The 22,273-nt window shown below is 48.3% G+C and overlaps 3 protein-coding genes and 1 long non-coding RNA gene across 5 annotated transcripts in view; 3 read left to right on the top strand and 1 right to left on the bottom strand.

Moving 5' to 3' along the window:
* Nucleotides 1-1,962: 1,962 nt before the first annotated feature.
* On the top strand, nt 1,963-9,142 carry LOC133167250 (trafficking protein particle complex subunit 8-like). 2 transcript variants are annotated; one of them, XM_061297877.1, is made up of 20 exons: nt 1,965-2,104; nt 3,394-3,499; nt 3,586-3,717; nt 3,799-4,023; nt 4,282-4,387; nt 4,452-4,646; nt 4,819-4,985; nt 5,102-5,176; nt 5,265-5,370; nt 5,446-5,603; nt 5,681-6,111; nt 6,485-6,638; nt 6,716-6,812; nt 7,010-7,078; nt 7,151-7,209; nt 7,405-7,593; nt 7,688-7,789; nt 7,952-8,091; nt 8,164-8,253; nt 8,407-9,142. In XM_061297877.1, the coding sequence occupies exons 2-20, from the start codon at nt 3,488-3,490 to the stop codon at nt 8,666-8,668; spliced, it is 2,769 nt and encodes a 922-aa protein (XP_061153861.1). In that variant the 5' UTR covers nt 1,965-2,104; nt 3,394-3,487; the 3' UTR covers nt 8,669-9,142. The 2 variants fall into 2 exon arrangements, with proteins under 2 accessions (XP_061153860.1, XP_061153861.1); XM_061297876.1 differs by having other exon boundaries at nt 1,963-2,104; nt 5,265-5,603.
* Nucleotides 9,143-9,633: 491 nt separating this feature from the next.
* LOC133166487 (uncharacterized) lies at nt 9,634-11,589 on the top strand. Its single transcript, XR_009717810.1, has 3 exons — nt 9,634-9,760; nt 10,090-10,150; nt 11,507-11,589. It is a non-coding gene; the product is annotated as an uncharacterized LOC133166487 (long non-coding RNA).
* A 304-nt stretch (nt 11,590-11,893) lies between these two features.
* On the top strand, nt 11,894-17,302 carry LOC133166484 (spindle assembly abnormal protein 6 homolog). Its single transcript, XM_061296417.1, has 12 exons — nt 11,894-12,059; nt 12,404-12,481; nt 12,842-12,949; nt 13,016-13,207; nt 15,536-15,730; nt 15,807-15,896; nt 16,129-16,308; nt 16,481-16,562; nt 16,637-16,752; nt 16,833-16,894; nt 16,967-17,070; nt 17,169-17,302. Exons 1-12 carry the CDS (start codon nt 11,952-11,954, stop codon nt 17,210-17,212), a joined length of 1,359 nt encoding a protein of 452 aa, XP_061152401.1. The 5' UTR covers nt 11,894-11,951; the 3' UTR covers nt 17,213-17,302.
* A 10-nt stretch (nt 17,303-17,312) lies between these two features.
* Nucleotides 17,313-22,273, bottom strand: part of LOC133167246 (leucine-rich repeat-containing protein 24-like) — a 43,394-nt gene continuing 38,433 nt past the window's right edge. The window contains exons 5-7 of the mRNA XM_061297871.1: nt 20,361-20,915; nt 18,617-18,619; nt 17,313-17,950 (exon numbers count right to left, since the gene is read on the bottom strand). Of these exons, the coding sequence (XP_061153855.1) occupies nt 17,606-17,950; nt 18,617-18,619; nt 20,361-20,915 (903 nt within the window). The 3' untranslated portion in view covers nt 17,313-17,605. The remainder of the gene's footprint in view (nt 17,951-18,616; nt 18,620-20,360; nt 20,916-22,273) is intronic.

Genomic DNA, 22,273 nt, shown 5'->3' with positions numbered 1-22,273 from the left:
GTCCAGCAGGAGTTATTGATTGAATTTGCGTCATTCCCTGAGATGCTGGTGCAGCTTCTTCGTCAATGTCAGTCAGAGCAGAATTGCAGCCATCCCAGGTACTCCGCTGCCCCCCCACCTACCCCCCCTCGACATCAAGATGTTTTCGCTATGGGAGCCGCTTGTTTTTTAAAAAAAATAAATTTAATTCATTTGATTTTTTTGATGGTGTGCAGGTTCCAGCTGCTGTTCTCATGCGACTCGCCGTCACTGGATGGCCCCGGCCAGCTGAGCGTGATGGAGACCAACTCCTTTAAGCACAGCAACCAGCTTTCTCTGCGGCTGACGCAGGGCTCTGACAAGCACGTCAAAGACTACCTGGCTGCCTGTCTGGCCTCTGTCAAGGTGACACCAAGCTGCCCTCGTTACATCAAACTTGAAGACAGAGGTAAGTGGTTTCCCAAAAACTTCACATCTTTTATTTTGAAATTCACACCCAATTCCTTTTTCCCTTCTCATTTCTACATTTTTCAACCGATTCAACCCATTCCAACTTTCAACTGTTCATCATCTTTCTACCTATTCCACAACTTCCCACTTCCCAAAAACTTCACATCTTTTATTTTGAAATTCACACCCAATTCCTTTTTCCCTTCTCATTTCTACATTTTTCAACCGATTCAACCCATTCCAACTTTCAACTGTTCATCATTTTTCTACCTATTCCACAACTTCCCACTTACCAAAAACTTCACATCTTTTATTTTGAAATTCACACCCAATTTCGTTTTCCCTTCTCATTTCTACATTTTCAACCGATTCAACCCATTCCAACTTTCAACTGTTCATCATTTTTCTACCTATTCCACAACTTCCCACTTACCAAAAACTTCACATCTTTTATTTTGAAATTCACACCCAATTCCTTTTTCCCTTCTCATTTCTACATTTTTCAACCGATTCAACCCATTCCAAATTTCAACTGTTCATCATTTTTCTACGTATTCCACAACTTCCCAAAAACTTCACATCTTTTATTTTGAAATTCACACCCAATTCCTTTTTCCCTTCTCATTTCTACATTTTTCAACCGATTCAACCCATTCCAACTTTCAACTGTTCATCATTTTTCTACCTATTCCACAACTTCCCACTTACCAAAAACTTCACATCTTTTATTTTGAAATTCACCACAAATTCTCCAAATATTCTACATTTCTCAAGTAATTCAACACGTTTCCACATCGTTCGGCAGCATTCCCCGAAGAAGTTATTCATACATTTCGCCTTCACACGCAATTTCTCCAGAAATTGCAAAATTCTAGTTGTCTTAGTTGCTTTGGATTGCTGACTTGTAACTTTGGCTCTTGTTGGTTTTCTTTGTGGCAGCCTTTTCTAGAAGCCTATTGAGTTACGCTCATATATGTCTTTTCTTTACCCACTCTGTGGTATGAATGCTGGTGGAAACCCTTTAATGGGAGATTTAAGTGAAGCGACCTGAAATCCATTGTCTCTCTTCTGCTCATCAGGATCTTTTGGTAAGATTGACCAATGACGAGGATCCGCATTTTTTCTTCAGCCTCACAATCTCTGAGGAAGATTTCCAAAGGTTTGCCTAAGAAGTAGCCACAATTCCATTTCCTGCATCAATGTGCTTTTTTTTTCAAGTGCTCTTTTATTTTTCTGTTTAGTTTGAAAGTCCAGCAGGAGTTATTGATTGAATTTGCGTCATTCCCTGAGATGCTGGTGCAGCTTCTTCGTCAATGTCAGTCAGAGCAGAATTGCAGCCATCTCAGGTACTCCGCTGCCCCCCCACCTACCCCCCCTCGACATCAAGATGTTTTCGCTATGGGAGCCGCTTGTTTTTTAAAAAAAATAAATTTAATTCATTTGATTTTTTTGATGGTGTGCAGGTTCCAGCTGCTGTTCTCATGCGACTCGCCGTCACTGGATGGCCCCGGCCAGCTGAGCGTGATGGAGACCAACTCCTTTAAGCACAGCAACCAGCTTTCTCTGCGGCTGACGCAGGGCTCTGACAAGCACGTCAAAGACTACCTGGCTGCCTGTCTGGCCTCTGTCAAGGTGACACCAAGCTGCCCTCGTTACATCAAACTTGAAGACAGAGGTAAGTGGTTTCCCAAAAACTTCACATCTTTTATTTTGAAATTCACACCCAATTCCTTTTTCCCTTCTCATTTCTACATTTTTCAACCGATTCAACCCATTCCAACTTTCAACTGTTCATCATCTTTCTACCTATTCCACAACTTCCCACTTACCAAAAACTTCACATCTTTTATTTTGAAATTCACACCCAATTCCTTTTTCCCTTCTCATTTCTACATTTTTCAACCGATTCAACCCATTCCAACTTTCAACTGTTCATCATTTTTCTACCTATTCCACAACTTCCCACTTACCAAAAACTTCACATCTTTTATTTTGAAATTCACACCCAATTTCTTTTTCCCTTCTCATTTCTACATTTTTCAACCGATTCAACCCATTCCAACTTTCAACTGTTCATCATTTTTCTACCTATTCCACAACTTCCCACTTACCAAAAACTTCACATCTTTTATTTTGAAATTCACACCCAATTTCTTTTTCCCTTCTCATTTCTACATTTTTCAACCGATTCAACCCATTCCAACTTTCAACTGTTCATCATTTTTCTACCTATTCCACAACTTACCAAAAACTTCACATCTTTTATTTTGAAATTCACACCCAATTCTCCAATATTTCCTTTTTCCCTTCTCATTTCTACATTTTTCAACCGATTCAACTCGTTTCAACATCATTCTGCAGCATTCCTTCATTATTTATTCAACTTCTTCACCTTCACACGCAATTTCTTCAGGAATTGCAAATTCTAGTTATTATTCTACTTATTCTGCCCACTTTTTCGGCGCTTAGCTACTTCCACATACTTCAACCGATTCACTCCATTCCACTTTTCACTTATTCCAAATATTCATGGCAACACTGCTCACATTTCTTTCGTTCCAAAAATTTTCCGTTTTCCCATAATTCACAAATTTATGGCGAATTTTGCCCCATTCATTCTTAATGGCAGATTCAACATTTCACATTTACGTTGTTCCAGTTTCAAATTCACATCATTCAACACATTCAAATCACATTGGGGACATTCCCAAACTTGCCAAATTCAACATTTTCACGTTTTCATCTTTTATTTTGAAACATAAGGTCTTGGGATTCTCCAAAATTTCAGACCAAGCAACAATGTTGTGACTCGCTTCTCCTGTGCCATGTCAAAGGTGGGCGTCTGGAGCAGGGGTTTGGGTTTTTACAATAATCGGGAAATTCATACATTTCAAAGCTAACGCATGTTGCCAAGATGAAAGGCAAAATGCATTTGCTTTATGAGCAGCACTAACTCTCTGACAGGAACGTGGTGCTGGCCGAGCGCTGCGCTCTCCTCAGCGCCGAGATCCTCAAGAGTCAAGCAAAATACTCTGAAGCGGCTGCGCTGCTCATCAAAATGACCAGTGAGGTGAGGAACCTTGCCAAAGCTTGAAAATGGCGTGTCCCCCCCGCCCCTCTTTTAATTCACGTTGTCTCGCCACCTTTGCTGTCTAGGACTCAGACCTGCGTAGCGCTCTGATGTTGGAGCAGGCAGCCCACTGCTTCATAAACATGCGCACTCGCATGCTGCGCAAGTTTGCCTTCCACATGATTCTGGCGGGTCACCGCTTCAGCAAAGCGGGCCAGGTAAGCCACCCGGCCACCATCACTCCCTTTGGCCCGCCGCCATCTTGGGACGGCGCCGTTGACTTTGACTTGGTGGTGCAGAAGAGGCACGCACTGCGGTGCTACTGCCAGGCAATGCAGGTGTACAAGGGCAGGTCGTGGTCCCTGGCCGAGGACCACATCAACTTCACCGTCGGGCGCCAGTCGTTCACGCTGGGCCGGCCCGAGAAGGCCGCGCAGGCCTTCAAGCAGATCCTGACCAACGACAGCCGGCAGACAGCCGCGCAGCAGGGCGCGTTCCTCAGGGAGTACCTCTACGTTTACAAGGTGACAGCGCTCAGACCGCTATCCTTGAAACTTATTTGCTACTGCCTTCTGCTTATGGGAGTTAGACATCGCAGCCTTTTAACCATCTGTCCAAACAGTCCCAAAACTTTTAATGCCATTTCTGCTTGATTTTTCCATCTTTGCTTGAATGTATGTTCTTCCTCTTTTTAATTTTTTTTGTTCTTCCACTATTTGACATGTTAAGAAAAAATGTTGACGAACGAAATCATGTGCCGTGACGTCCGGCGTGTCTTGCAGACGGTGATCAGCCGGAGTGGCGTGCGTCTGCCTCAGCTGCCGCTGCCATGCATCCATGGCGCTGCCACCAGGGTCTACTTTGGGCACGAGCGCCGTCTAGCCGAGGGTAAGAAGGCGCCCGCTCCCGGTAGTACTCAGGTTGTGGCATGGGCATGACCTGGCGTTCGCAGGTGAGAAGCAGGCTGCCACGCATGTGTCACTGGACCAGGAGTATGACGCCGAGCAGGCAGCCATGTGGTGCAAGCTGGAGGAGCAGCTGGTGGCTGCTGCCAATCGAGGGGTGGTCCCCGCCAACTTTCAGCCCAGCCAGTGCTACCTCAACAGCCAGACGGACAATCTGCGCCACCCGCTGGCCGTTGTGGAAGGTACAACAGGCTACCTTCATTTCGCACTTGGTATTGGCATGCTTTTATTTTAACAAAGGCGTAGGGAAACCAAGGTTCTGACCCCAACGCTTTCATTACTGCACAGCTGACATGCGGCCACCCGGCAAATACTTGCCGCTTGTTGACCCGCTTCCGGCGTGGTGCTTTGCAGAGCCGGTGGTGGTGGTGGAGGTGGTGTTCAGGAACCCTCTGAAAGTTCCGCTGGCGCTATCCCGCCTCTCGCTGGTCTGGAGGTTTACGCGCGACACCCACGCTGCTGCCGCCACGGAGGACGCCGGAGAAGAACTCGTCAGCAACCAAGACACGTTGGAGCAAGAGGTCAGCGTCCTCCGGCGATGCCTCTTCCCAGGACAAAATGCTTATCCATTTGCTCGCTTGTATGCGTGTTTGTTGTCTCTGCGTTTGATGAACTCTGTCCCGCTTTCCCTTTCCAGTCAAGGCAGACAGATGATGTGCTCACTACCGAGACCATCCTGGACTTCCACTTGGCCCCCGAGGAAACCAAAATGGTGAGTTATAACGATCTGTGGCTGTCTTGAAGATGCTCATCTTTGTTAGCGTCTGGTGTATAACAGCCTTTGCGACTCGTAAACGCAGGCTCGACTCAGGCTGCTGCCGCACCGGACGGGCTGCCTGAGTATCACGGGCGTGGTCTATGACCTGGCTGCTGCATCCCCGGCGGAGACGCCGGACGACGATGACGGTAACAAGAAGGCGCCTGACCAAACCTTTGCTGTCCGTCAGTCACGTGAGATCCCACACGCCGCTCCTCTCACAGGGCTGCTGAAGGCCGAGACAATAATCGTCAGCGGCAAGCAGGACCTGAAGATCAGAGGCCCGCGACTCAATCACACCAAAGAGGACAAGATGTTTGTGCGCTACGGACCCGACCGGCGCTTGGAGCCCATCGTTACGCCACCGATGCCCCTCATGGAGGTAATTTGTTTGCGTGAATAAACAAACCAAACAGCTCGTCCGCCATGGGGATGTGTCCTCCCTTTTGTGTGCGTTAGGTGTTCTTCCTGCAGTTCCCGACAGCGCTGCTGTGCGGCGAGATCCGCAAGGCGTACGTGGAGTTCTGCAACGTGAGCGGCGTGTCCCTATGCGGCCTACGCGTGGCGTCCACTCACCCCGAATTCTTCACATTCGGGAATCCGTCGGCCGGTACGCCGCTGACGCCGCTTAGCCCCGCCTCTGCCGAGAACTTCTCGGCCTACAAAACCCTGGCGGCGGCACCCGGGTCCGGCGCGGCCTGTGAGACGCTGGTGTCTGCCGACGACTTTGGGCCCACGTCTGACGTGGTGGACGTCCCTGTCGGCGGCACGCTGGAGCCAGGACATTCCGTGCAGCTCCCGCTCTGGCTGCGAGGACCTGACCAGGAAGGAGTCCATGAGATCAACTTCCTCTTTTACTATGAAAGCCCAGACAAACGAAGCAAGATCAGGTAGATGTCGCACATACTCGGGACATTGCCTGATGATCGACATTCATCGGGTCACTTTGTCTCTGCGTTCAATCCTCTCTCCCTGACCACACTCCCAAGTATTCAATTCACATTGCAGATTGAAAGACCCTGATGTTCCTCATAACTCTATACTTGGTACTGTTCTCTTCTTAACTCGTTCACTGTGGTGGATGTTATCTTGTCAACTGATTTTTACCAAGTAAGATTTTAACATGAGCGTGGGTCTTTACTCAGCCCAAGTCTGTGAAATTCAGGTGATCAGACCCCCGCAATGACCAACACAAGCGAGTAAATGGCACTGCTGTAAAAGTGTCAATGTGATGACGATGATGAGCTCACTCTTCCTCCTCAGCCACCGGGTGGTTCGTCACTCGGTGTTTATTTGCGCCAGTCGCTCTCTCAGCGTTCAAGCGTCGGCCCACGCCAGCGCCATACCTCCTCAGCAAGGACAGGACCAGGATGGCGGCAGCACGCTGGTCTTCATCGATGTTGAAAACATAAACACGGCAAGCACCCCGGCATCAGCCTCGGGTCGCGCTATGATGCCACCGCTCACCTTGATAATTTGCCTTTGGCCTCGCAGAGCGACGCTGGCGTGCGCGAGTTCCACATCGTCCAAGTTTCCAGTGGCAGTCAACACTGGAGCCTCAGCAAGTGCATCAACCCGGCCAAGGATAAAGGTACAAAATGACAGCGCCCGCAGGTTACACAACGCTGATCGGCTAACAGTTCGCGGCGCGTTTCTTCGCTTTGGAACACCGACAAGGTGGTTAAACACGTGGTAACGTTTAAGCACATTTGTTCTTTTTTGGCCATGTTGAACGATTTGGAAGGTTTCATCCGGTATTGACTGTTTTTGGGGTTTTTTCCCCTCCAGACTGCAAAGTAAGCAGCAAAGAGCGAGCCAAGCTTTGTTTCAGAGCAGCACCGTGCAAAGCTCGCCGAGGTGCGTCGTTGCCACGTACATGCTCAACCGCACACTTCAATCATTGATCATTCCTCGTGTTTGTGTTTGAAGCTTCCTTGGACCGCGCCGAGATGTTCACCTTTGCCGATGTCAATCTGAGTGACGAGCGGGTACGCCAAGCGGCCGTCTTTTGTGCACATAGACCCACACGACTCGGTCTAGGGATGTGGCGGGGTTCATTCTGCCCCCGTCCGCAATCCTGGCAAATTGTCTGATATTTGACAAAATGTTCGATTATAACGGCCGTACCATCGAATAGAGTTGAAGGACACTTGACGTCATCACCGTTGTCAATATGGGTGCAGATCGTAAGTTCGGCCACGCCCTGCGGCGACTTCTTTTTCCGCTGCCGCCGGACGTCCAAGGCTTGCCGTGCCGACGCCTGCTCCTCGGGGTCAAGGACGCCCTCCGGGGGCAGAAGCCTGGGCGAGGACTTGGTCCGCGTGGTCAACGAGTGCGACCGGCTGGACCTCAACATTATTGTCATCTGGAAGGTCAGGTTTGCATGCGTGTGTGCGTGTTTGTTCAGAAAGGTGTGTTACAGAAGGCGCGTACTTGGAATTTGAAGTGCTATTTTCATGTGTGCAGGCTTACGTGGTGGAGGACAGCAAGCAGCTGATCCTGGAAGGTCAACTCCACGTGGCGCTGCAGGCAGTGGGCGAAGAGGCCACTTCCCTCGCTCCCAAGCAGGTGACCACATCTTTGGATGCCTCGTTTTGTGTTTAGCGTATCATCATGTGAGGGCGGGTTGACCCGATCCGGCTTCTCTTGAGCTGGGCCACATCTCTCATAGTGTCTGTGCGTTCTTGTTGCTATGTCACACACGCTCACGAGGTGTTGTCGCGTTATCAGGACACTCAGGAGATGGTTCTGCTCAAGTTCAAGTCGGATCCGCCACCTCCCGCCGTGCCGCCATCCACGCAACTCTCACGACTCATCAAGAGCAACCTGCGCTACTCGGAGACATACGCGCATGACTTTGCACACGACAGGTGGCGCGCACACGTGGGCACATGCAAACGAGGTGGCCAAATGCACTTGTAAATATTGTTTATTGTGTGCAGTGTTTGTGTGGTTCCCGTTTGTTTGGTTTTGTCCAACTGCTGCCGGACTGATGTGGATATCACAGTAGACCTCAGGCACAAAACCACCAGGTGAGTGTGTGGCTTTTTCAAGTTTGGCCCTTGCCTGCTCACTCACACATACAAACGCATTCACTTATGGACACACAGACATGCAAAAATTCATACGCAAGTACACAAAAACACACGCTAGGACTTTCCCCCCCCCCCCCACATCTTGTGTAGTTCTGAGTGGAGCGAGTGCGCGTGTAGCTTCACCTGGGTTGGCCAGACCCGCTACCGGCTGGCGCTTTGTCCCCGGCAGACGCGTCACCTGGAGCTGCAAGCCTGCTTCCTCATGCCCGGTGTCTACAACATCAACACGCACGCAGTCTGCGCCGCGCCGTGCCTCGATGGCCATCACCGTGACGACGCCAACGCCCAAACGGAGGTTGCGCAGCACGGCGCCGGACCAGCACTTATTGTCATCACCGACAGCAGCCAATGACATTGCCGCAACACGCACCGCAAGGGCCAACGTGAAGAAGAACCCAAAAGGGAGGCTAGTGTCCTGGATTTTCATAAGGAGCTTTCATGCGACCACTAAAACTGCAGTGTGCGTGCGTGCCACCAGATGACAGCATTAGTTGTTCCTTTGGGTCTCATCAAGGTCAGCTTCAATTGACATTTGGGAAGTTGCAAGGTAAAAGAAAAAAAAAAAAGCAATGTGGTTCACTTTTGACCAAGAAACTGAAAAAGTGCAGCATGTCTTAAATGTTTGACGAGCCCTCCCCATGAATGCTGCGGGATGCCGCGATCATGTAATCGGTGCCGGTGTCCGAGCGCGGCAAACTCAGATTAGAAAGCGAACAATCTTGAGTTTTGTTTTTAAATCTGACAATGGCGCCACCTTTTGTGTTTATGGTGTATTATATTTATAACACTTATCATGTACATAGAAAATAAACCAACTAATTCTCCATTGACAGTGTCAACATTTGGGTTTGTTTTTTGGTTTGCTTACTTGGTTTTGCCTTCTAGTTATAGTTGAGCTCACCCGGTTGTATACAGTCACCACATGTCGAATTTGACTACAGCCTAAATGTTAATTAGTTATATAAATATAATCAACATGCTTTAGTAAGAGAATGACCTCCATTGCTCGTATGAGGTGAATTTCCCTTCTAGGGATTAAATTTAGTGGATTGTGGCAGAAGCAAGAAGCACGTGTTTAACTGCCAACAAATGAACGAAAGCAATATTACACGACAAAGAACGCACGTATAAAGCTTCCCTTAACTGCCTGCCTGCTCGCAGTATAATGTTTAAAATATTACGACTAATGCCATTCTTCCAAGACTTTAATACATGTACAGTATTAACTTTAGCTCAGCAACAGCAAACTGATAGAAAATCAAGTTTGCGGCACCACCAGTTCTCCCAAAAGAGGGCGGTAACGCGTAATTTGCCGACAGTCCGTCGGCGAAGAAGATAAGCTTACCAAAGAAGAAGAAATACAATCGCAACGGCGGGCCAACATGGAGGCAATTTTTAGCGATGTTGTCAAAGTCATAATTAGATGTCGACACTGTGATGAAAGGTATTTTGGTATTTTGTTTTTGTTTTGTCATTTGACAAGTTAGCCGCGTACGCGTCCTGCTTGAGCGCCCAACTCTCACGCACGAGTTGCGCTACCTGCGTGTACTGTCATTGCACTGTCAAGTTCCGATGACTTGTTTTGTGTGTATGTTCTTTGATCTTTCTTTGTAATTCATTGTATCTGTCTCGTATTGGCTTTTGTTTTGCCGCAGCCAGGTTGGCCTTCATCCGAAGCTTTTTGACTTTACCTGGATAAATTACTGATTTCGGAGGGAAAAAAAATAGAATGGTTTCATCTGTATGATAAGGTATGTTTTCCTGTTAATACAGAAAAGCACGCATCCGCGTCACCATTGAGCGTCAGTCGAGCACAAGTGCCGTTTGCAAACGAGTGAGTATGGCATTTATTTCGAATAAGAAAGTCCTTGAGCACTCCTTGCTTTGAATTATTGCATATTTCAAGAGCAGTCAGTCCTCTAGCGAAACGCCAACATAAAATTGATTGATTGATTGAATATTTATTGATCCCCAGGGGTGGGGAAATTCAGGCCCCAGCAGTATTCATACCACAGAGTGGGTATACAAAAGACGCACAAATGGCATGAGCGCAACTCAACAGGCTCTCATAAGGCTGCCACACAACGGCGCCACAAAGAAAGCCAGAAAGTGCTCAAGATAAAAGCCATCAAAGCAAAACAAAGATAAAAGACAAAGGAAAAAAAGTAACTGTGGCCAACCAGCACCCCTCAATACAAGAGAACACCCCAAAACACATTAATAGCCTCCACGGGGTCCATAGACAGGTGTAGGGGCAGTCCAGTTCAACGGCGCCCAATGGACCGTGGTCGTGAATCGGTGAAAAACATCACAAAGCAGGCAAACGTGTGAGCAGCGTCCTGGGCACCCAGTCGGGTGCACGTGCAGATGGTCACCACGGGGCTAGCATGGCGAAAGTCGTTGGTTCCGACGAGCACGAGGGAGCGGACTCCCCACAGGGGTTGCGGCTGCAAGGCCAAGGCGAGGGACCCGGTCATCACTGCCCGGATAAGCAGGAAGCCGCCGTAGAGTTACGCCGGTCTCGACCGATGATCCCGGTCCCAGGAAGAAAAAAAAATAATACAAAATATCTGATCCGAAGAGATACCGAGGTGCGGTAGAAGGCACCAGCATCGCCGAATGGACAAAAAGACAGAAAGAAAAAGGAGAAAAGAAAGAAATAAAGAGGAAAAGAGAGAACACTGCTGGGAGGCAGCCACTTACGGCGCCATACCAAAAGAAAAAGAAAAAAAAAAAAAACTTAACAACTTAACTTAACAAAACAATAACTTGAGTGACTGACCAGGACGTGAAACAAGAAGACAGCAGGACATGACGACAGCAAGACCGTACGACAACAGGAACCAAAAAGACATTAAGACAACAATGATCCGACGGGGTGTGAGGGGGAGACAGGACTTACATACATATGTGGCAAACCTCGGGATCATTTACAACATTTAGGACTCTTACCAGCTGGCCTACTGTTACTTTTTGCCTTTGTTTCTTGTCTTAGTTGCTTTGGATTGCTGACTTGTAACTTTGGCTCTTGTTGGTTTTCTTTGTGGCAGCCTTTTCTAGAAGCCTATTGAGTTACGCTCATATATGTCTTTTCTTTACCCACTCTGTGGTATGAATGCTGGTGGAAACCCTTTAATGGGAGATTTAAGTGAAGCGACCTGAAATCCATTGTCTCTCTTCTGCTCATCAGGATCTTTTGGTAAGATTGACCAATGACGAGGATCCGCATTTTTTCTTCAGCCTCACAATCTCTGAGGAAGATTTCCAAAGGTTTGCCTAAGAAGTAGACACAATTCCATTTCCTGCATCAATGTGCTTTTTTTTTCAAGTGCTCTTTTATTTTTCTGTTTAGTTTGAAAGTCCAGCAGGAGTTATTGATTGAATTTGCGTCATTCCCTGAGATGCTGGTGCAGCTTCTTCGTCAATGTCAGTCAGAGCAGAATTGCAGCCATCCCAGGTACTCCGCTGCCCCCCCACCTACCCCCCCTCGACATCAAGATGTTTTCGCTATGGGAGCCGCTTGTATTTTAAAAAAAATAAATTTAATTAATTTGATTTTTTTGATGGTGTGCAGGTTCCAGCTGCTGTTCTCCTGCGACTCGCCGTCACTGGATGGCCCCGGCCAGCTGAGCGTGATGGAGACCAACTCCTTTAAGCACAGCAACCAGCTTTCTCTGCGGCTGACGCAGGGCTCTGACAAGCACGTCAAAGACTACTTGGCTGCCTGTCTGGCCTCTGTCAAGGTGACACGCCAAGGGCAGGACGATTCTGGGGCCCATGCACATTTTGAAATCGGACAGATGGGCCCACTCAATACCCGATGAACTGGTCTATGTGAAAATGTGAATTTGGATAATGAAGTCTTTTGTTTGAGTTAGTTCGATTGAATCTAGTTGGAAGTAAATAGCTCGTTATTTATGATTTAAAATAAGTACATGAACAATTCTTTGATTACCAAATTATTTTAGGAGTTAACTTAATCAAAGACTACTGCTTTACGTTCTAACTTATTTTCCGTCTTATTCTTTCAATGGGGATGACCAAAATGGCTCTTGACAACTGTCAACGTCGTCTTATTGCGTTTCAGGCTGAGAAGGAAGCACTGGAGCTAAAATTGAAAAAGACAGAAGATGATCTGACGAGGCGGCTCAACAACGCCGAGCAGGTTCTGTTTCTTGTTGCCATTTTTTGTTGCTAAATCTAAAAACAGAACAAGCTGCAGCTACAATAATTAATTGACAAGGCATTTTTTATCAAATGAATTGACAGCTGCTTTGTTCTGTGATTCATTATTTCGATACGCAAACTTGAAATTGTCCAAATGTGCAATTTCGGCCTCGCACCAGTACTCCGTAATAACGGACCGATTATCATTTTAGTGAAATGCTGAAGTGCATTTCACTAAAATGATAATCGCACCTCAGACAGGCAAACTCTGAGGTGCAGAGTTCCGATAATCGGTCCATCTAAAACTAAACCTTTTAAAATGAGATTGAATTAGGTTCGGCGTCACGTATCTCGCCAGACGCTGTCGGAGGTGGAGCGCATGCGTCTGGAATGGACTCTTGAGAAGAACTCGCTTTGCAGCCGCCACGCTGACGAGTTGCGCCGTGAGCAGGAGAAGGCGGCCGACGTAAGCCCGACTCCCCAACCCCCTCCGGCCAACCCTGTGGCGCCGAGTGATGATGATATGTCACAGTTGCAGGAGCGCCAGCAGCAGCAGACGCAAAAGCACTGTCAGGATCTGGAGCGCGCTCACCAGCGCGACAGCCAGCAGATGCAAAGCCGCCTGGTGCAGCTGGAGACCTCCTGTGGGGAGCTGAGTGACAGGGACTACCAAAACCAGGCCGCCCTCAGGGACCTCAAGGCCAAACTGGTGGCCGCCGAGAAGGTACGTCTGCCATTTTTGTCATATTCACAGCGCCAGATAGAGAGCCCATGAAAACAATAGTTAGGTGTAAAATTCCACTGCCTATACAATGACTCAGCAAAGTGAACTCAAGAGTACGAGCTTCACACTCTTGGAGCCAAGGCCCATAGTTCCAACCATGGCACCAGTCCATAAAGTCAGTTGTGATAAAGTTCTTTATTTTCTGTAATGCAATTAAAAAATAAAAATGTCATACATTCTGCATTCATTACAAATCAACTGAAATATTGCAAGCCTTTTATAATTTTAATATTGCTGATTATGGCCTACAGCAGGGGTGGCCAACCCACGGCTCGCGAGCCGCATGCGGTTTCATGCGGCTCCTTTACGTTCGCTTCGGGGGAGGGGGGTTGTTAATGAGACGTCAAACGCTGCGTGTTCGCTTCGGGGGAGGGGGGGGGTTGGTTGGTTGGTTTAGTAATGGGATGTCAAACGCTGCGTGTTCGCTTCGAGGGGGGGGGGCTCTTTGCGGTACACAGTAAAAAAAATGTGGCTCTTAGTCTCTGACTGGTTGGCCACCCCTGGCCTACAGTTTAAGAAACTCAAAAATCCTATCTAAAAAAAATTGAATATTTCCTCAGACCAAGTAAAAAAAAAAGATTTATCACAGCAAAACAAAATCAAACATTTGAAAATGTCCATTAATGCACTCAGTACTTGGTTGGGAATCCTTTTGCACGGATTACTGCATCAATGCGGCGTGGCATGGAGGGACTTAACAAGCTACGTAACTCTACATGTGGAACAGAAAAGACCAAAGGCAATGGCATCAGGCAGACTACACAGTTCTTTGCTCTAAATTAGGGGTGTCCAAACTAACGGTCCAGTTTTTATTGGCCCGCAGCAAATTCTGAAAACATAATTGAATATGGCCCGCACAAGAAGCTTGAGCTTAGCTTCTCAGTTTCCACACTAGATGGAGCCCGCCACACAAAGCGTTTAACGTCCCATTAACACCCCCCCGGAAGAGAAGCGAACACGCAGGGTTTGACATCCGATTAGCCCCCCCCCCCCCCCCCCCCCCGATTCGGGAGAGAAGCGAACGCGCAGCCTTTGACGTCCCATTAGCAACCCGAAGAGAAGCGAACGCGCAGGGTTTGACGTCCGCTTAGCAACCCGGGGAAGAGAAGCGAACGTTCGCTCCATGTTTGCGTTTGTTTAGAAAACTCTCGTGGCATGCGGCACACGTGCTGCTGACGTATGACGTAGCCCGCGTCCTAATAGATTAAGGAAAGTATCGGCTCACAGATCGGCTGCATTTTCCGATACCCGATCCATCTATTTTGTTGATATCGGGGCCGATATCCGATCCAGATATCGGATCGGTACATCTCTACTCTGGACTCAATGAAAAACTGTGGACCAACACCAGCAGCTGACATGGCTCCCCAAGCCATCACTGACTGTGGGAACTTCACACTGGATTTCAAGCAACTGGGATTTTGCTCCTCTCCAGCCTTGCGCCAGACTCTGGCGCCTTGACTTCCAAATGAAATACAAAACTTGCTTTCGTCTGAAAAGAGGACTTTGGACCACTCTGCAACTGTCTAGTGCTTCTTTTCCATAGCTCAAGTCAAACGCTTCAGAAGTGGCTTGACCATGGGAATACGGCTATTGTAGCCCATTTCCCGGACACGTCTGTGAACAGTGGCTTTTGATACCTGGACTCCAGCTTCAGTCCACAGTCTATGAAGCTCCTTCAAATTCTGGAAGCGACTTTTCTTCACAATGCTGTTAAGGCTGTGGTCATCTCTCTTGGTTGTGCAGCGTTTCCTGCCACATTTCCCCCTTCCAACAGACTTTTTGTGGATGTGCTTTGAAACTGCACTCTGTGAACAGCTTGCTCTTTGAGAAATTTCTTATTGTGTCTTACCCTCCTGATGGAGGGTGTCCATGATGGTCCTCTGGACCGCATTCAAATCAGCAGTCTTCCCCATACTTGTGATTTAGTTTACTGAACCAAGCTGAATGTTTTTCAAGGCTCAGGAAACCCTTGCAGGTGTTTCAAGTTAGACAATTCAAGTGATTAGTTGAATACCCTACTAGTATACCTTTTCATGATATTCTAATATTTTGAGATATTTGAGTTTTCTTAAGCTGTGCGCCATAATCAGCAATATTAAAATAATAAAAGGCTTGCAATATGTCAGTTGATTTGTAATGAATCCAGAATGTATGACATTTTTGTTTTTTTTAATTGTATTACAGAAAATAAAGAACTTTATCACAATATTCAAATTTTCTGAGACAGTCCTGTATGGCTCGATGGCTTGTGTTGCGTGCGCGCAGGAGTGCCAGCGCTTCCAGCAGCAGGTGGCGTCGATGCGGCGCCAGAGGGACTCGGCCGAGACAGCGCTTCACGCCAACGAGCGACTGGGCCAACAGCTGCAGACGCGTGTGGGGACGCTGGAGCAGGAAGCCAAAGACCGCGAGCAAAACGCGAGTCGCACTCGGGAGGCACTGAAGGCGGCACAACAGGAGAAGGTCGGCGCCGGCTGGCCCAGTCAGGAGGGGGCTGTCGCGCCACACCACAACACGCCACCTCCTCTTTGTTGTGTAGGAAACCCTCGAGGAGGACGCCCGCAGCAAAGAAGCTAAGCTACGAAAGCTCGACGCCCAGGTGGAGATTTTGTCCGCAGACTTGAAGAAGGTTTGTCGTCTCGCTCGTCGTCTAACAGTATCGAAATGTGCGTGGTGGCCGCGGTCGCGCAAAGCTTTTTAGCAGATTGCCCGCCTGCTGCTTATTGGACACCATTTGGTGTCTCGCAAGAGAATCAATTGCGGCGGCGCCGCCAATTATTTTGGCGAGGACTGGGAATGGATGGGGCCTGCATTTAAGCTGCCAAGAGACTCAGTATTGTGACATCTGGCGCTGTTGTTAGGCCAACGAGATTATCAAGAAATTCTGGTGCGAGCTGCAAGTTCAGCAGAGCAAGAACAAGGACAAGAACGTGGCACTGGTGGAGCAGGAGAAAGTGCTGCGCGACACCTCCACCCAGCTGGAGCGAGCACAGGGGGAAGTGCGCGATGCTCACCAGCAGCTGCAGCACAAGGACCAGCAGGTGAATCGAGCCCGTGCTTGCGTGTCTTGCGTGTGGCTCACTTTGCATTTCGCTCGCTTTTTGCACGTGCCTGCAGTACCAGTCTGTTGGCTTTCTATGTATGTGTTTTGTGAATCTGCATGTCTGCATGTGCTTTTTGTTGACTTACCTGTGCGCGCACGCGCTTTGTCAGGTTGCGAGTCTGAAGGAACAGCTGGAGTCCAGCATGAAGAAGCTGGCCGAGTCGAAGGAGCTGCTGCGGAGCAATGAGAATGGTGAGCGCAAGCGTCCGCCTCGTCACGGGCACGCGGCGTTTTCATGTGGCATCTTTTGTCTGTGTTGTTGTCAGTGATCGGCTGGATAAACAGGCAACTGAACGAGAAGCGGCTGAGCGAGAAGCGGCTGAGCGAGATGCTTGCGGAGCCGCCACGGAGCACGCCGCCGACCGCCGCCATGACGTCAGCGGTAAGAGAGCGCCGTCATCTTTGTGGATGGGATGCACGTGTTTGCTCGCCATCTTCCGTCTTTTTCTTTGTCCCCTGCAGGCTCACTTTTATCCTCACGTGAGCAAAAGTCCCGCAATGCCCGATGTTGTCTACAAGCCAGCGTGAGTCGCTTGAGACGGCTTCCTCTCCAGAAGAGGAAACGTGAGAGTGAAATGTGAATTTCTCTATAACAGAGCGAGCCCGAGCGTTGGCGGTCTGGATGCCAAATACTTCAAGAGGAGAGATGACGGCGGCGGCGGCTCCGTTCGCGAGTCTCCCGACGCGCTCATCGCCAGAGGTGATGTCGCACACTCGTGATAGCACAAAACGGCACGGCCACGTCACACCTTGAACCTTGGGCACGCTCACCAGCCGATTCTTGTCTTTCCTTCTCAGAGTTTCCGCGCAGCAAAACACCTTCAGCCTACTTTCCCAACTAAGCACACACACTGCGCTCCACCTATGTTTATGAAGTTGCACCCTTGTTACAGAGCTCTGATTTCTCAAATAAATCAACCTTGGGTTCTCGATATTGTCCTCCACGTGGTGCTTTTTACTTTAACAGTGAGGACAAAATTGCACTTGCAAACAGCAACATACAGCCGTTGTCATCACCAAACGATGTCAGGTGACCCTCCATCTTTCGCTGCTATTTTCAAAGGACAAGCCCGGTTTGTCTGCAAAATTCTATTTTCTCTTGCTCACTTTCCAAAGAAGACGAGTACGAAGGAGAAGCACATGCGCCAGTACACGAAAGTCCAGAAAGCTGCTCAGTGTTTGTCCAAGGAGTTTTGATAAAAGCACAGCCATCGGGTCACAGTGTCGGCCTGTATTCAGCAGTTGATCTCGTAGGCCGTCAGGGAGTCCACAAACAAGCCGGCGTGGTTGACAAAGACCCCCTCGCCCTCTGGCGTCATGACCGGCTCCGCCTCGCCACCCTCGCCAGCAATTCTTCGCGCGGTCTGAATGTCGCTGTCCGCCTCAGCGGTGGGGAGCGAGGGGCTGGGAGGTGGGCCGGTTGCCAAGGAGCCAGAGGGGCCGCCGGCGTCAGGGGGGGCAGCGGGTTTGGCACGGTTCAGGATGAACATCTCGTGGCCACGCTCGTCCCGGAACTCTTCCAGCTGGGCGAACGTGGTCGGCCCGTCCGAGTAGTCGTTCAGGTAAAGGATGCTTTCCTCCTGACGCACAACAACAATTTGAACTTCAACCGCGCATTCTTGCAGTCTCTTTGAAGACAAACCAAACAGCATTAGTCCTGCTAAAGTGAGAATTTCTAGGGGAAAAATGTTTACATTAAAAAACAATTGGGTGGAGAGGGGAAGAAAAAAAAAAGGTCTCACTATCACATCCTAAAAGTAAAAGTACAGTAATCCCTCGCTACATCGCGGTTCGTTTATTGCGGTTTCACTACATCGTGGATTTCTTTTTCCCAATTATTATTTTTTTTTAAAGTCAAAATAAAACTTCTAAATTGAGAAATTATGGCACAAACTTTTTATTAAAAAATGGTTATAATAAGAGTTGTAAAAACATATTTACAGTGTTGTACCTTGTTATAGAAAAATTGTTATAGTAATAAGAGTTCTAAAAACATATTTACAGTACGTTTTTTTTCCATGTATAATGCGCAAAATTTAACTAATTTATTGTCCTATAATCTGGGGTGCGCATTATACATGAGTACAAAAAAAAATTAAAATTTTTCTCTTTTTTTTTTTTTTTTTTTTTTAAATCCGGATATGATACGGAGGCCGCCATTACAGATGCGCTTTCTTCTCTGCTGTTCACTTCAAACACGCTCCATACGAACACAATGCTCTCGTATCAGACGCTTGCTCGATCACCTGCTCGTTTGCTGTCACAATGTACCCTACACAAATCCGAAACATTTCTTCGCTATCGAGTTTGCTAGCACATGCGCAGTGATACTGACCGGCAGAATAACATCCGGTTGTTCCCAAAGATGATATTTTTTCTGAAATAATTTTACGTTTACGGATTTAAGTAGGAGTCAAAATTTGGGTGCGTATTATACATGGGTACAGGCTTTTTTCCAGCATCAACATGCCATTTTTAGTATCATACATGGGGGCGCATTATACATGGAAAATCCCGGTAAATAACTCTCTCTGGGTTCTTCATAGAAAAAAAAGCCATTAGCCAAAAAACGGTATGTACACTTGTACCCTGTTGTAAAAAAAATTATAATGATAAAAGTTGTTCTAGAATTCTCCATGTTATTTATGTTATTCAGCCGTGCTTTGATTTGAGGTAGGGTGATTTATTTTGAAGGCCGTTTTCAGGCAATACCACTTCCTGTTTTAAATTCGTGTACATACCGTAATTTCGGATTATAAATCGTGTTTTTTTTCCATAGTTTGGGTGGGGGGGCCACTTACACTCAGGAGCGACTTGTATGTTTTATTTTCACAAATTTTAACTTCATCATTAACACATCACTTACAAATATAGTTGACCACTTCACATGTTATTTTTAGTATAGTTGATCACTTCACATGCTTTGATATCTTTATCTTGAACATATTCAAAACATGAAAAATAGAGAGAAAAAAATCTAATAAGGTAATTAACACTTTAAAGCGCCATGTCCTCTGGACATGTCCTCTGTCACCAGGATGACATAAAGGAGGAGAAATTTGATCAATGGATTTAATGATTTGGAGTGACACAAATGGTTTGATAATATTGTTGTTTATGTAATGTTTTTTTTTTAATAACTGAATGTTACGTCAGGCCCGTTCTCAGCTCCTCGTTTGTGTTTGTCACGTTAGCATACCGTATCGTTTAGCCTATTGTTGCTCGTTCATGTCTGTTCTTGGTGTTGGATTTTGTCGAGTAAATTGCCCCCCAAAATGCAATTTATACTCCGGAGCGACTTATATGTTTTTTTTCACATTTTTGGGCATTTTATGGCTGATGCGACTTATACTCCGGAGCGACTTATAGTCCGGAAATTACAGTATGTCGGTTACAGTGGTACAGGAGTCATTGACGATGTAAGTGGGTCTCCTAACATGAGAAATTAACGATCACGTGTCAAACCTTTAGAACAATGTATAATTGCGCCAAATGTTCGTTTACATTACTTTAGAGGTCCGTTTTCGCGTGTTAGCAAGATCGCGAATTAGCATCTTTCCGCTAACTCATTAGCCTTCCCAGTACTTCTTAACATGTTACACGCACACACGTATATTATTTTCAATATTTATACAGAATTTTCTGTATGTTATTTATACTATTAATGTATTATTTACATGTTTGAAACAATTAATGTTCTAATAATAATAATAATATATGCACTTAAATGGTTTCATATACATTTATTGACACACAAAAAATGTACAGATAAAAAAAAAAAAAGTACAGATGAGAGGGTGACCGTACTTCGCGGATTTCATTTATCGCGGGTGGTTTTTTGAACCAATTATCCGCGATAAACGAGGGATTACTGTATTTCCTGATCCAAAAATTCAAACTTCTTGGACACGTCCAAAAGCGATGCCTCTTCGGCAAGAAAAAAGGGCAACTTGTTCTAAGCCTGATGCAAGCCTGCGGGTGCGCGCTTACCTTGTTCGCAGCGTGCTGGTCCTTGTGTTCTCGCAGTCGTCGGCTGTAGATCATGGCGACCAGCAGCAGCGCGGTGAGCACCAGCAGCGAGATGCCGGCGGCGATGGCCATCTGCGTGGCAGCGGCCAGTGCGCCAAAGGCCATGCTGCCCAGAGCGTAGAGTGGCTCCTGGCTCACCTCACCGCCGCCACTCCGCAGGCGCGGCCACACCGGCGTGTCGAGGGGCGCCGCCTGCGCCCAGCCGGCCCAGATAGACGAGGACGAAGAGTTGATGGCAAGCTGGAAGGTGACCCGCACTGTGCCGCCCGCGTTCCAGGCCTCGCACTCGTACACGCCGGCATGTGCCACCGTCACGTTGCTGAGGAAGAGCATCCCACTGCCCGTGTCGGGATCAAAGTGCGAGGCGCTCTCGTCGCTCTTCTGCACGTGAGCCCGGCCGCCCTCCGACGGCTCCGTCCCGCTGCCCGCTCCTCGGGCCCCGCCGCCCAGGTCGTGCACCAGCCCTCGGGGCACCGGTGGTGACGCCTTGTCCGAAGATGCCTTCCTCCATGTCACCTGCAGGGGGCACGCTGGGGTAAGTCAACTCAAAGAAGTGGCCCGTTTCGAACTGGAAGTTAGAGCATTCAACATTGTTTTTTATAAATACGAGTGACTTTGTTGTATACTTATTGCCCCCCCCACCCCCCGGCTGGGCGCCTGCACATTGGGATTCAACGAGAGGGTAGCCTCCCTCCGCCTTCAGGTGGGGGGACGGGTCCTGACTGTTGTTTGTGTCTATGCACCAAACGGCAGCTCAGAGTACCCACCCTTCTTGGAGTCCCTGGAGGAAGTGCTGGAGAGCGCTCCTTCTGGGGACTCCATCGTTCTACTGGGTGACTTCAATGCCCACGTGGGCAATGACAGTGAGACCTGGAAGGGCGTGATTGGGAGGAACTGCCCCACGATCTGAACCCGAGCGGTGTTCTATTATTGGACTTCTGTGCTCGACACGGATTTTCTATAATGAACACCATGTTCAAACATAAGGGTGTTCATGTGTGCACTTGGCACCAGGACACCCTAGGCCGCAGTTCGATGATCGACTTTGTAGTCGTGTCATCGGATTTGCGGTCGCATGTTTTGGACACGCGGGCGAAGAGAGGGGCGGAGCTGTCAACTGATCACCACCTGGTGGTGGGTTGGCTCCGATGGTGGGGGAAGATGCCGGTCCGACCTGGCAGACCCAAACGCTCTGTGAGGGTCTGCTGGGAACATCTGGCGGGATCCCCTGTTAGGAAGAACTTCAACTCCCACCTCCGGCAGAGCTTCTCCCATGTCCCGGGGGAGGCGGGGGACATTGAGTCCGAGTGGACCTTGTTCCGCGCCTCCATTGTTGAGGCGGCCGACCGGAGCTGTGGCCGTAAGGTCATTGGTGCCTGTCGTGGCGGCAATCCCCAAACCCGCTGGTGGACACCGGCGGTAAGGGATGCCGTCAAGCTGAAGAAGGAGTCCTATCGGGCCGTTTTGGCCTGCGGGACTCCGGAGGCAGCTGACAGGTACCGGATGGCCAAGCGGAACGCGGCTTCAGCGGTTGCTGAGGCAAAAACCCGGGCGTGGGAGGAGTTTGGCGAGGGCATGGAGAATGACTTCCGGACGGCTTCGAGGAAATTCTGGTCCACCATCCGGCGTCTCAGGAGGGGGAAGCAGTGCAACGTCAACACTGTTTACAGTGGAGATGGCGTGCTGCTGACCTCGACTCGGGATGTCGTGTGTCGGTGGGGAGAATACTTAGAACACCTCCTCAATTCCACCTACACGCCTTCCATTGTGGAAGCAGGGCCTGGGGACTCTGAGGCGGACTCTCCAATCTCTGGGGTCGAAGTCACTGAGGTAGTTAAAAAACTCCTCGGTGGCAAGGCCCCGGGGGTGGATGA

Source organism: Syngnathus typhle, linkage group LG14, assembly GCF_033458585.1.
Source record: "Syngnathus typhle isolate RoL2023-S1 ecotype Sweden linkage group LG14, RoL_Styp_1.0, whole genome shotgun sequence".
Taxonomy (NCBI): domain Eukaryota; kingdom Metazoa; phylum Chordata; class Actinopteri; order Syngnathiformes; family Syngnathidae; genus Syngnathus; species Syngnathus typhle.
The sequence above is the reverse complement of the archived record's forward strand: the minus strand, read 5'-3'. Positions and strand labels throughout refer to the sequence as shown.

What these genes read in the sequence shown, in the direction of transcription:
- LOC133167250 (XM_061297876.1), top strand. An exon ending in CCCGCTGGCCGTTGTGGAAG is followed by an intron (nt 4,647 to 4,818) that starts GTACAACAGGCT and finishes GGTGCTTTGCAG; the next exon opens with AGCCGGTGGTGGTGGTGGAG. An exon ending in CTCAGGCACAAAACCACCAG is followed by an intron (nt 8,254 to 8,406) that starts GTGAGTGTGTGG and finishes CATCTTGTGTAG; the next exon opens with TTCTGAGTGGAGCGAGTGCG.
- LOC133166484 (XM_061296417.1), top strand. Translation starts at nt 11,952, where the DNA reads ATGGAGACCAACTCCTTTAAGCACAGCAACCAGCTTTCTCTGCGGCTG. An exon ending in AACTGGTGGCCGCCGAGAAG is followed by an intron (nt 13,208 to 15,535) that starts GTACGTCTGCCA and finishes GCGTGCGCGCAG; the next exon opens with GAGTGCCAGCGCTTCCAGCA. An exon ending in GATGTTGTCTACAAGCCAGC is followed by an intron (nt 16,895 to 16,966) that starts GTGAGTCGCTTG and finishes TCTCTATAACAG; the next exon opens with AGCGAGCCCGAGCGTTGGCG.